Raw genomic sequence first — 12,500 nt, forward strand, 5'->3', positions numbered from 1 at the left:
TCCCAGGCGGTCTCCCATCCAGGTACTAACCAGGCCCAACCCTGCATAGCTTCCGAGATCAGGCGCTTTCAGGGTGGTATGGCCGCAGGTGTGAAAGTGTTTTATTTTACTTCTCTTATTCTGTTGCTGTTGCTGCTGCTGTTGCTGTTGCTGCTGCTGTTGCTGCTGCTGTTGCTGTTGCTGCTGCTGTTGCTGTTGCTGCTGCTGTTGCTGTTGCTGCTGCTGCTGTTGCTGTTGCTGCTGCTGCTGCTGCTGCTTGTCGTCAGACAGAAAGAATTATAAGCCCTGGGACAGGGCAGAGAAGGTGAGAAGGTTCAAATAAGGGTTTAAAGTGTGATAGGTTCACACCTTTCCTCCCATGTAATGTCTTAAAAAGAGGTTATTCTCCACCCTAAGTGATAAGTTACCAAATTTCAATTTTATACATGTGGATAGGTCTCACATTCAATAGATGAAATCGTGAGCACAATTATAAGAAAGGACTGAGAATTCAAAATAGTAATTATTTATTTAAAAATAATAAAAATTACAGAAATCCAAAATTAAAACAGAGTATAACATAGAATGCCTGTTAAAGCTTATATGCATAAAAAATAAAAATAAACATACCAGTCAGTCTCGATATGAAGTCTCGCTTCAGTCTCTCGGTCTGCCCCAGAGTATAAACAAAGGTCTACATATATATAAGATTTTGTAACTAGACCTGCGTATCGCTACCTCAAAAAGAGTACTAACGGTCATAAAAAACTCAGGAGAGAATCAGGAGAGGAAAATCACCAAGGCCGAGCTGTTGATCATTTTTACAGAATAGCCAAAACATTCTAATCTTAAAACATTAAAAAAATCTTATGTAACAGAAACTACTAGTACTGCGTAGTTAAATCCTTAACCTTAACTTCTACTGAGACCTGTAACAGTCATTAACCTTAACTTCTACTGAGGCCTGTAACAGTCCCTCTCCATTAGCTGGGCAGAAGAATTGTGATTACTCGGTCCAGCTAATAACATTAACTTAAATTAATCAACAAGATTAGAATCACCACATTCTAAATCTATTGGTGAAAAAGAAAAAGAAAGGTGTTTCTGCGATTTCGTGAAAAACAAAACATTTACAATGTGAACACCATACATGATCACAAGTTATATTTTCATGAGAACTCTGCAATTGATAAAAATCACCCAACTGAAATGCATAAGACTCTGTATACAGATGCAACAAAGTATTTCTCCATATCCCACCAAAACAAGTCTCATGAGGAGGTCCATTGCAAGCAAGCAAGACTGTGCAACCAAAAGTTCCATGGCTTACAATATTAAGAAGTCCTTCTTGTTTAGTTTGTAATATCAATTGGAAAATTTGTTTGTCTTTATTGACACATTCAAAGAACGATGGATTAGAAAAATTCCTCGAACCCATGAGCTGCCAAAAAATGTAATTGGTCTTGAGATTCCTCGAAAGTAAAGTTCCCTTCGGTGTCAGAATCAACAACGGACTCACTGATTGTAATGGGAGGTGATATAGAAAATCTTTCATATTCACTGGAGTCTGTATCTTGTTCACCGCTGGAGACAGCTGGAGATATGAGTACTGTGCTGTCTCCTGAACCTTGAGATTCCGTCTCCGTGGGACTCTGTGGGAGGCTTTGCAATTCCGTTTGTTGTGAGGATGTATCATTGCAATGGCTATAATGATTCCAAAGAATGTCCCAATATCTCTGTGATATCATGGGAAGTACGACTAATCCTACAAGATCATCAAACACATAAGGATTATTAACGTCACTTATTTTGGTGTTACATATCTCGCAACGGTAAGACAGGTCATACGTTACTACATCTTGATTCTTTCTAACTTCCACACCCAACAGGAAGTGTGTCCACAAATCCACTAGTATCCTGGAAGTTAAAACAGGTGTATTAAAAATGTTTCTTATGAGCCTGTCACAAGCTACAGCATTCATCTTCTTCGAACTTGTTTACCTTTAGGCAAAAGAGAAAATAATCGCCATATAACACCAAATAGAAATAATCCAAATATTAGCAGTAACAGTGGTTTTAAGTACCCAAAAATACTCAATATGTTACCAATGCTACCAAAAATACCATTTCCCAATTTTCCTAATCCTTCTCCTACAGAAGAAATAGCTTTTCCCATTCCAGGCCATAATGATTTTAAAGCTTTACCAAGGTTCTGCATCCATTGAGGAAAATCTCCTTCATGAATATCTATACGTAATAACTCAGAATGTATCTTTTGCGTTAATACATCTATAGCATCATGGGTGGTACCTATGATTATTTTCATAGATTTCAAATGAGCCAAAAATGCAGTCATATATGGCAGCTGCAAAACAAAATGTGGAACATCAAATCGCAGTATTTGTAAAACTGTCTGGGTCTGCAATGGCGGGGTGAAGATTATATTAAAACACTCAATAGAGGTATTTACTGTAATAATTGATGGTTGCATAGAAGGAATATTACATTCACTTGTACTGCTTAAAACCAGATAAGAACCATTAGATAATGACTCAATTCGAGTATAGGGAGCAATTACCGGATGCACAGTAATTTCACAATCAGATCCCTTACCATCAGCTCCACAAGGCAAAACACTATAAATTTCACCACATACAAGATATCCTATCTCTGTACATTTCTCAACTTTAAGATAAAAATATTCTCCACATTTATAGGAAATGTAATCATATGGCTGTTTAATTTGCATTAAAGCTAAATCATCAGCAGTTTCAATCAAATGTCCAAAATTATCAAGTTCCCAGTTAGTAGTATAAACATCACCAGGGATAATCAATTCATAGTACAAAAACAATTCCCACTGACTATCATCAGGATTTCTCATTTGTTCGTTTGCTTAAGTTCGTTAATATCATAAACCCTGAGTATCGATACATGAGTTAAAACTTCACTTTGTCTTTCACTCAAGCCTAATTGTTTTTGAATCCATGTCACATTTAATAATGTGGTATCAATTTGTTCCCCTTGAAGGGTTAATCTCATAGCTGTTAACTTATTAAGTACCATTAAAGCTCTTAATTCTTCTGCTAAAACAGTAAAATCTGACATCGCAGCAGATATAAAAATTATTAAATGATCTTTTAACAACAAAACTTTCTTTTTTAACTCTTCATCATTAGCATCGGAGACGTAGCTAATAATAGAAACAGCATCACTTAGCAAATGACCAGTTGTTATTGAAACTTCTGCATTATTTAACAACCGTCGTCTCGTTAACAAAACATTTTCACATTCATCACTTTCTTGTGTAATGTTGTTTTGATAATGTATATTTTCAAATGTGTTATTTGTTCCCCACACTGCTTCAGCATATGGCATATCAGCGATATTTTTTGTTTTACACTGTATATACTCACATGGTTTGTCGTCAGTACCAATATATACGTTCATTTTATCCTGTATACCTTTTATCACAGATTCCACATCATATATGGTGCTGTCTGTCAAACATTTCTGAAACAGGGAGTAAACCGTATAATTTGCTTTAACAAATTTAGATTTCTGTACGCACCAAAAACCAGGAAGTCCGCTGTAATGTAAAAATCCTTGGTCGATTTGTTTAGGCTGCCACTTGAAAATATTATCAGTCAAATTGTAAAAAAATGAACAAGAAGTGCATCTATAAACCTGTGAAGGAATGTTTGGATCACATATTCCTTGTTCTATCAAACTTTCGTAAGTAATACCACACGGATTACCTTTTCCTTTGCAAGAGTGACTAAAATACGATGTATTCAAAAATGAGGGAAATCTTGGCATTGTACAAATATCCCATTCCGTCAGACTGCGAAATAACTTTTTCCATCCTTTTGCCTGCCACTCAGGGGGTAACGCCTGTCTCTTTAATTCACCTGTTTCCGGATTTTGTACCTCAATATATAATTTCTTCATCAAGGCGTCATAGCCATCATCATCATAAAGTTCTGGTTTCCACCATTCTGAGTAAAGCAAATTAGAACAAAAAACAGCACCTTTATAAGGTCTTACACCTCCAGGAAATCGATATTCCTCCTCTTCTGCATCTTCCCAAAAATCAATACGTGTGTCATTCCTTCTGAAGGGGACAAATCCTTTTTGAGTAGTTTGTCCTGTATTCAAATAAAAAATAGGATAACCTTTATATGTTACCTTGTCCTGTGTAGTACCTGGACGGGGACACTGATCAGCTTTTATTTCCGGTGTTGGCCAGATTCGTACACCTTGAAAATCAACAAAATAACAATGTCCAAGAGAAACATAACACATCTTTTCTCTATATGTTTGTTGTTTCCGGTGGTCCTGTAAAGGCAACTTATATGGCAGGGTAACAGCTTGTACCTTTTTCATCTGGTCATCTAGGTATAACTTTACCAGAGCACGTCCTTCATCAGAAACAATTCCAGCCGTTTTTGCAAGAATATTAGAGTCTATAAGTACCACTTGGGATATACCCAGGACTTTCTTCTTTTCCACAATAGGTGTTGGATATGGTTTCCAGTACAGACCTTGTTCAAGTCCTGTAACCTGTACATTCACAGGAACATTATTAGACATCAAAGCTCTTTTATGTACATGTTTAGCATTCCCAATACCTGGATGAATTTGGGTCTGATTCCATGTCAGGGTGGTTCCAGGGCGTTGTGTGATAAAATACCACTGAATGCGAAGAATTGCAACACAGATTGTAGTTATCAACAACAACAGGATGAAAAATGCAAGAAAAAAGTAACCCAGTTTTCTCAGACTTACTGGGGTCTTATTGTAAAATCCACAGACATGTTTTTGCTTCAAAGAAGGCATTTTAGTGCAATCAGGTATATCAATGAAAGTCTCTTTCTCACCTGATGTCTGCACATCTTCCGTGGCACACGATTGATATTCAAACAAGGTGTCCTGCTGGTTTTCCTGTGTCTGCACATTTGCCATGGTCAGCCATTGAGAGTAAGTTAGAGGTGGTTTCTCCTCCATGCTGAATATCACAGGATAAAGGAACAGGTTTTAAATTGTCAATACTCACAGTTCTTTGACGGCCTTGTTTATCAACTATAATAAAAGTCCGTTCATTAATAACAGTTTTAATCTCTGCTGGAGGCTTCCAACGTGGTCGTAAGGGCTTTATAATAGATACCCTCTCCTGGACAAAGTGGCCAACCTGTGGAGTCCATGCATGTGTGGTATCTGGTGCGTACGCAGGGTGAGACAAAGCGTCTCGCAACTCCTGTAGAAAAGATAATTGTTCTAGTCTCCCTGGTGCAGAAATAGAAGAGTCAACAAAGTCAGTATTCATTGAAACACCATACATCAATTCAAAAGGCGTTTTACCTGAATTTGAAGCAGGAATATTGTTAATACCTAGTTGTACCTGAGGTAACAATGGGTACCACTGTGTGGGACGAGAATACAACAACTTGGTTAGGAGTCGTTTTATTTCGGCATTTTTCCTTTCCACAACCCCACTACTTTGAGGATGGTAAGGGGAGCTGAATTCCCATTTAATACCTAGGGCACGAGCCCACTCTTGGGTTTTCACAGCTGTGAAAGCCGGACCGCCGTCCGAGTGTAAGATCTTTGGTTTTCCAGCACCTACCAAAAAATTGAGACAACTAAGCGTGGTGTTAGAATTCGTAGCACGTACGGGGTACAACCAAGTAAACCTAGTACAGGCATCAACACATACTAACACATATAGGTAACCATGAGAAGGTGGCAGTGGACCAATATGATCAAGATAAATTAGATCAAAAGGTTTGTTAGGAATTTCTTTAACAATATGTGGTGGATTTTGATGGTTAGGATTGTTAACTAACAAACATGGTTTACAATTACCTACCACATATGACACCGTTTTTCTCATATTAGGCCACCAATATTTTTTCTTAAGTGCTTGAAGAACATTGTCACGTCCCAAATGTGGATGACCAATACTTGCATGTGCTTTATTGGCAATTCGAACCCTTTCTTCTTTAGGTGGAAGGATATAATCAATTTCTTTAATAGTGACAATACAGTGTTCATCTTGCACTTTATATGCATATATTTTTGGATATCCAGGTGGATTAGGTCTGGAATCATCCAAACAGGCATTTAACTCTGCATCGAGACTGGCTGGTTTTGCTTGTGACCTGGTTTTAACTTGGTTCACAGCATATTTTTGACTAACAGCTTGTGCGAGAGAATCAACAAGCTGATTACCCAGTGTGTGAGCAGACGAACCTAGCTTCCTGTGAGCCGGTTCATGTACAATTTCAATATCAGGCTTATGATTGAGATAAGCAGAAATTGCTTTCCATTTCGCAATATGCATTAACGGCTTCTTTTTAGCCGTGAGAAAACCATTTGATCTCCATATAGGAAGATCTTCATTAGCAGATCGTGCTAAATAAGCAGAATCAGTAACAACAAGAACAGGACCCTTATCACTTAAAGCTTCTTTTAATGCAAAAACCAATGCATATATCTCAGCATATTGTGACGAATGATCTCCTATCGGGAGCTGCCAAGTTTTTAACAAACTCATATCCGAGGAGTATTTAGCAATGCCTACCCCCGCAGATCTATTAACCCCTTCCTTGTTGGAGTTAACTGCTGAACCATCTGTATAATATAGATAAGTATAGAAATCAGTTGGATGCTTTTGTGCTTCCCACTGAACATTATTATACAATGTTGGAAGATCATCCAACATGGGTAGCGTAGCATCATACACAAAATGAAGCTGGGGGTCTTCGAATAAAGTTAACCATTTTAACCATCGACATTTAAAAGCCCTTTTTTCAGGGATTGTTTCTTTTTTTAAAGTTGCGAGTGAAGCAACAGAAGTGTAAATATAAATATTCTGACCTTGAGCTAAGTCTCTAGACTTCAACACAGCTACGGTGACCGCAGTAAGTAACTTCTCTAACGGCAAGTATTTTCTTTCTGTAATTGTAAATACATATGATAAAAGTACAATCGGAACAATTTCAGTAGAATTGTAAATACGTATATATGCTGCCTCAGAAGAAATACTAACATAAACAGATAGCGGTTGTGTAGGCTCTCTTTGTGTTAAATAATCAGCATTATTTACAGCTGTCAACAAATCTTGTAAAGCTTTTTCCTCCTTCATATTCCACTGAAAGGGAGTTTTAGTTTGTTGTGATCTTATTTCTCGTGAAACAGCAGCATGTAATGGTGCTATTAGAATATTAAAATTTGGAATAAACAACATTGCGTAATTAAAAAGTCCGATAATGCTGCGTAATTGTTTTAACGTACATGGCCTTTTAATTGCAGCAATTTTTTCTTTGTAATTATCAGACAATCCTCTGCCATTATGTGTAATGTCAAACCCCAGGAAAGTAACCTTGTTACGTGCAATCTGTGATTTCTTTAAGGACACTATGTATCCTGCTTTATACAAGGTATCTAGGACTTGTGTAAGAACTGCAATATGTTCCTCTTCACTATCGTGCGATAAGTAAATATCATCAACGTACACCTCAATATTAGAAAATGCAGATAATAATGATACTACATCGGCTGTAAACAAAGCTGGGGAGTTAACAAACCCTTGTGGGAGCCGAGTCCACACATATTGCTTCCCTTGCCAAGTAAAAGCTGTAATCCAATAACTATCTGTATCAATGGGGTGACTCCAAAAACCATTAGCAAGATCCAATGTTGTTTTAAACCTTTTCCGGACCAAGCCTTGTAAAATTGAAACAGAATGTGTGTTTTGAGCAGAAACTACGGGGGTTACTTTATTTACTTCCCTGTAATCTAACACCAATCTCCAACTACCATTCGGTTTGGGTACAGGATAAACAGCAGTATTCATTTGACTATACTGTTCTTTAATGATCCCTTGTTTAACAATATCATCTATCACTATTTGAATACTAGGTATTGCGGCATGATTAATCTTATACTGGGACTGACGTTTTGGATTAACAGTTCCCGTAGCAATATGATGGAGAATCTCTCTCCTATATCCTGCTTGATTTTCCCATTGCTGGAATACCTGAAAATGATCACAAAAACATAAAGCCAATTTATCTTTATTCTCTACAATAGATTGAGCTATTTGTTGTTCTATAAGAAATCCAACATCTACTTTAATTGTTAAATCGGGTACTTGTGTTTCTGTACTCTGAGTTATCTGAATAAAATGAGCTACATCTTTAAAAGCAATAAGAAACTGTGTATCTAAATTAGGATGTTCAACCAATTCCAAAGAAACACATTTTCCATTTATCTTTAAATTTGTATAAAAAGATGGGTATGACCCTTCTCCTTCTAAAGTTTGTACAGAAACATAATGTAACATTTCTTCCTGCAAAATATTTGGTTGTACTAATGAAATGTCTGCCTGTGTATCAAGAAGTCCAGTATAAAAATTATCTTTGTACAGTATTTGTAATTTTAAACTCTCCATTTTACTGCTCATTAGTCTTTTCTTCAGACTCTGGTGCAGGAGAATCTGAGGTTCTCTTTATCTTATTTACCTTTTTAGTGGCCGCGGGTACAGCTGCAGATGCTGTAACCCTTTCTTCTACTCTGCCCTCCCTGTCTACTCTGTTAGACGAAGCAATTTGGGATCTCTCTCTTGGTCGCGCATCTTGGCGAGGCTGCCCATATCTATCAGGGGTACGAATGAAAGGGCGCAAGCCATATCGATTTTGGGGTTCCTGTCTCCTTATTTCCTCAGTCACTGGTCTAGATGGAGCTTCCCTTCTACGCTGATTCTCAGTCACTTCTCTGTGTACTGCTTGAAGCTGTGACCTTGCATTCCTGCGTGAGTCAGACTGTCTAGTGCGAAACTGAACACTTTTTCTTTTTTCATCTGTCTTCTGTTTATTACCGGCTGTCCCTTCACCAGTTAAATCCTTACCTAGAAGAATATAAGTATTTTTTAAAATTTCTGGGACTTTTTCACAACGTTCCTCTTTAGGAAGTCTTTCAACTTGTCTTTCTAAATCTAATATAAGTCCTTGTCCCCTTATAAGGGACTTTAAACAACCCCAAACTATCTCATGATTATTTTGAGTGAATCTCAATCCCAAAGAATATGCTGCAACAATGCCACTGGATCTGTGAACTTGTGTTAATGTGTCAGCTAAAGAAGCCAAGGTAACTTTTCCATGAGTCTTTTCATACAAAGTACTCACTATAGAATTCCAATCTTTAGCTTCCTGGAGTGTAACAGACAAACCAGGAGGTAACAAAGCATTAATTAAGGCTTCTTTCTGTGCAGGTGTAGGTGTAGGAAATACCCCATCTAATGCATGTATTCTGTCATTAAGCCATAGGGGAATCTCCTTAGTATTTGAGGGAACCTGACCCACAGTTGCTTTAATGTTAGACATAGGAATTCCTCCTGTAGTCTGTAATGAAAACTGAGAAACATTGGAAGCTCCTCTAATTAGTATCTGCTCTAAAGTGGCAGTGACTAGATTCAGTTCTCTTAATAACTGTTCTCTCTCTAGCTGAGGATTAGCCGCCAGTGGAGGTAATTCCTCCCTCTTCACTGGTGAATATAATTTAGAACGAGGTGTACCCCACCTCTCACTCTGGACGTATGGTCCATGTCTGCGAAGACTATTTGGGATTACGGGGGCTCTTCCTAAAATGATCTGACTTTCATCATAGATCAGATTAACAATGGTATGCCTGGCAGAATTAAAATCAATATCCTCAAACTCAAACATAGGTGTTTGCAAAACAACTCCATTTGGTCCTAACAACAATACACGGATTAAACAGTATCTAGCTCCTGATCCCCAGGGACCATACTGTATTTCAAGTGCTAAAACTTCATCATTTTGCACATCTCTGCCTTGTTGCAATCTGCACAATGAATTTAATCGCTGTATATCAGCAAAATTATTCGCCATGATATTGAAAGTACCTTCCCTTACGTATAAGAGGACCGCGGTATAAAATATATCTGGGTAATATAAAAAAATTAGAATTCTCGAGCCCCACGTTGGGCGCCAATTGTGATAGGTTCACACCTTTCCTCCCATGTAATGTCTTAAAAAGAGGTTATTCTCCACCCTAAGTGATAAGTTACCAAATTTCAATTTTATACATGTGGATAGGTCTCACATTCAATAGATGAAATCGTGAGCACAATTATAAGAAAGGACTGAGAATTCAAAATAGTAATTATTTATTTAAAAATAATAAAAATTACAGAAATCCAAAATTAAAACAGAGTATAACATAGAATGCCTGTTAAAGCTTATATGCATAAAAAATAAAAATAAACATACCAGTCAGTCTCGATATGAAGTCTCGCTTCAGTCTCTCGGTCTGCCCCAGAGTATAAACAAAGGTCTACATATATATAAGATTTTGTAACTAGACCTGCGTATCGCTACCTCAAAAAGAGTACTAACGGTCATAAAAAACTCAGGAGAGAATCAGGAGAGGAAAATCACCAAGGCCGAGCTGTTGATCATTTTTACAGAATAGCCAAAACATTCTAATCTTAAAACATTAAAAAAATCTTATGTAACAGAAACTACTAGTACTGCGTAGTTAAATCCTTAACCTTAACTTCTACTGAGACCTGTAACAGTCATTAACCTTAACTTCTACTGAGGCCTGTAACAAAAGCTTTGATGATGAGCAAGAAACACATGGCAAAAAGCTCTCCCCGGACTGTGAGAAAAAATTAAAAGCCTACAACACCTGGTATTCCCAGGCGTTCTCCCATCCAGGTACTAACCAGGCCCAACCCTGCTTAGCTTCCGAGATCAGACGAGATCGGGCGCTTTCAGGGTGGTATGGCCGCAGGTGTGAAAGTGTTTTATTTTACTTCTCTTATTCTGTTGCTGCTGCTGCTGCTGCTGCTGCTGCTGCTGCTGCTGCTGCTGCTGCTTGTCGTCAGACAGAAAGAATTATAAGCCCTGGGACAGGACAGAGAAGGTGAGAAGGTTCAAATAAGGGTTTAAAGCTTTGATGATGAGCAAGAAACACATGGCAAAAAGCTCTCCCCGGACTGTGAGAAAAAATTAAAAGCCTACAACACCTGGTATTCCCAGGCGGTCTCCCATCCAGGTACTAACCAGGCCCAACTCTGCTTAGCTTCCGAGATCAGACGAGATCGGGCGCTTTCAGGGTTGTATGGCTGCAGGTGTGAATGTTTTTTATTTTACTTCTCTTATTCTGTTGCTGCTGCTGCTGCTGCTGCTGCTGCTTCTGCTGCTGCTGCTGCTTGTCGTCAGACAGAAAGAATTATAAGCCCTGGGACAGGACAGAGAAGGTGAGAAGGTTCAAATAAGGGTTTAAAGCTTTGATGATGAGCAAGAAACACATGGCAAAAAGCTCTCCCCGGACTGTGAGAAAAAATTAAAAGCCTACAACACCTGGTATTCCCAGGCGGTCTCCCATCCAGGTACTAACCAGGCCCAACCCTGCTTAGCTTCCGAGATCAGAAGAGACCGGGCGCTTTCAGGGTGGTATGGCCGCAGGTGTGAACGTGTTTTATTTTACTTCTCTTATTCTGCTGCTGCTGCTGCTGCTGCTGCTGCTGCTGCTGCTGCTGCTGCTGCTGCTGCTGCTGCTGCTGCTTGTCGTCGTCGTCAGACAGAAATAATTATAAGCCCTGGGACAGGACAGAGAAGGTTCAAATAAGGGTTTAAAGCCTTGATGATGAGCAAGAAACACATGGCAAAAAGCTCTCCCCGGACTGTGAGAAAAAATTAAAAGCCTACAACACCTGGTATTCCCAGGCGGTCTCCCATCCAGGTACTAACCAGGCCCAACCCTGCTTATCTTCCGAGATCAGACGAGATCGGGCGCTTTCAGGGTAGTATGGCCGCAGGTGTGAAAGTGTTTTATTTTACTTCTCTTATTCTGTTGCTGTTGCTGCTGCTGCTGCTGCTGCTGCTGCTGCTGCTGCTGCTGCTGCTTGTCGTCAGACAGAAAGAATTATAAGCCCTGGGACAGGACAGAGAAGGTGAGAAGGTTCAAATAAGGGTTTAAAGCTTTGATGATGAGCAAGAAACACATGGCAAAAAGCTCTCCCCGGACTGTGAGAAAAAATTAAAAGCCTACAACACCTGGTATTCCCAGGCGGTCTCCCATCCAGGTACTAACCAGGCCCAACCCTGCTTAGCTTCTGAGATCAGACGAGATCGGGCGCTTTCAGGGTGGTATGGCTGCAGGTGTGAAAGTTTTTTATTTTACTTCTCTTATTCTGTTGCTGCTGCTGCTGCTGCTGCTGCTGCTGCTGCTGCTGCTGCTGCTGCTGCTTGTCATCAGACAGAAATAATTATAAGCCCTGGGACAGGACAGAGAAGGTGAGAAGGTTCAAATAAGGGTTTAAAGCTTTGATGATGAGCAAGAAACACATGGCAAAAAGCTCTCCCCGGACTGTGAGAAAAGAAAAAGCCTACAACACCTGGTATTCCCAGGCGGTCTCCCATCCAGGTACTAACCAGGCCCAACCCTGCTTAGCTTCCGAGATCAGACGAGATCGGGCGCTTTCAGGG

At 39.2% G+C, this 12,500-nt stretch overlaps 1 protein-coding gene, 6 non-coding genes and 1 pseudogene across 9 annotated transcripts in view; all 8 read right to left on the bottom strand.

Annotated features, from left to right (window-relative positions):
- LOC128466375 (uncharacterized) overlaps window positions 1–90 on the bottom strand; it is a 109-nt pseudogene extending 19 nt beyond the window's left edge.
- Window positions 91–4,620: 4,530 nt separating this feature from the next.
- LOC128504258 (uncharacterized) lies at window positions 4,621–6,572 on the bottom strand. 3 transcript variants are annotated; one of them, XM_053474298.1, is made up of 3 exons: window positions 5,518–6,572; window positions 5,341–5,401; window positions 4,621–5,236 (listed from the first exon to the last, which is right to left on the bottom strand). In XM_053474298.1, exons 1-2 carry the CDS (start codon window positions 6,533–6,535, stop codon window positions 5,364–5,366), a joined length of 1,056 nt encoding a protein of 351 aa, XP_053330273.1. In that variant the 5' UTR covers window positions 6,536–6,572; the 3' UTR covers window positions 4,621–5,236; window positions 5,341–5,363. The 3 variants fall into 3 exon arrangements, with proteins under 3 accessions (XP_053330273.1, XP_053330272.1, XP_053330271.1); XM_053474297.1 differs by having other exon boundaries at window positions 4,621–5,401; XM_053474296.1 differs by having other exon boundaries at window positions 5,341–6,572.
- A 4,111-nt stretch (window positions 6,573–10,683) lies between these two features.
- Window positions 10,684–10,802, bottom strand: LOC128464004 (5S ribosomal RNA). The gene has a single exon (XR_008343865.1). It is a non-coding gene; the product is annotated as a 5S ribosomal RNA (ribosomal RNA).
- Window positions 10,803–11,023: 221 nt separating this feature from the next.
- On the bottom strand, window positions 11,024–11,142 carry LOC128464942 (5S ribosomal RNA). Its single transcript, XR_008344748.1, has one exon. It is a non-coding gene; the product is annotated as a 5S ribosomal RNA (ribosomal RNA).
- Window positions 11,143–11,360: 218 nt separating this feature from the next.
- On the bottom strand, window positions 11,361–11,479 carry LOC128463483 (5S ribosomal RNA). Its single transcript, XR_008343376.1, has one exon. It is a non-coding gene; the product is annotated as a 5S ribosomal RNA (ribosomal RNA).
- Window positions 11,480–11,713: 234 nt separating this feature from the next.
- Window positions 11,714–11,832, bottom strand: LOC128463551 (5S ribosomal RNA). The gene has a single exon (XR_008343441.1). It is a non-coding gene; the product is annotated as a 5S ribosomal RNA (ribosomal RNA).
- Window positions 11,833–12,056: 224 nt separating this feature from the next.
- LOC128463593 (5S ribosomal RNA) lies at window positions 12,057–12,175 on the bottom strand. Its single transcript, XR_008343479.1, has one exon. It is a non-coding gene; the product is annotated as a 5S ribosomal RNA (ribosomal RNA).
- A 222-nt stretch (window positions 12,176–12,397) lies between these two features.
- The window catches only part of LOC128463819 (5S ribosomal RNA), a 119-nt gene continuing 16 nt past the window's right edge, over window positions 12,398–12,500 (bottom strand). Inside the window, exon 1 of the ribosomal RNA XR_008343692.1 lies at window positions 12,398–12,500. This exon is cut by the window's right edge and continues 16 nt beyond it. This is a non-coding gene — a ribosomal RNA (5S ribosomal RNA).

The sequence above is a fragment of the Spea bombifrons genome, chromosome 9 (assembly GCF_027358695.1).
Source record: "Spea bombifrons isolate aSpeBom1 chromosome 9, aSpeBom1.2.pri, whole genome shotgun sequence".
Taxonomy (NCBI): domain Eukaryota; kingdom Metazoa; phylum Chordata; class Amphibia; order Anura; family Pelobatidae; genus Spea; species Spea bombifrons.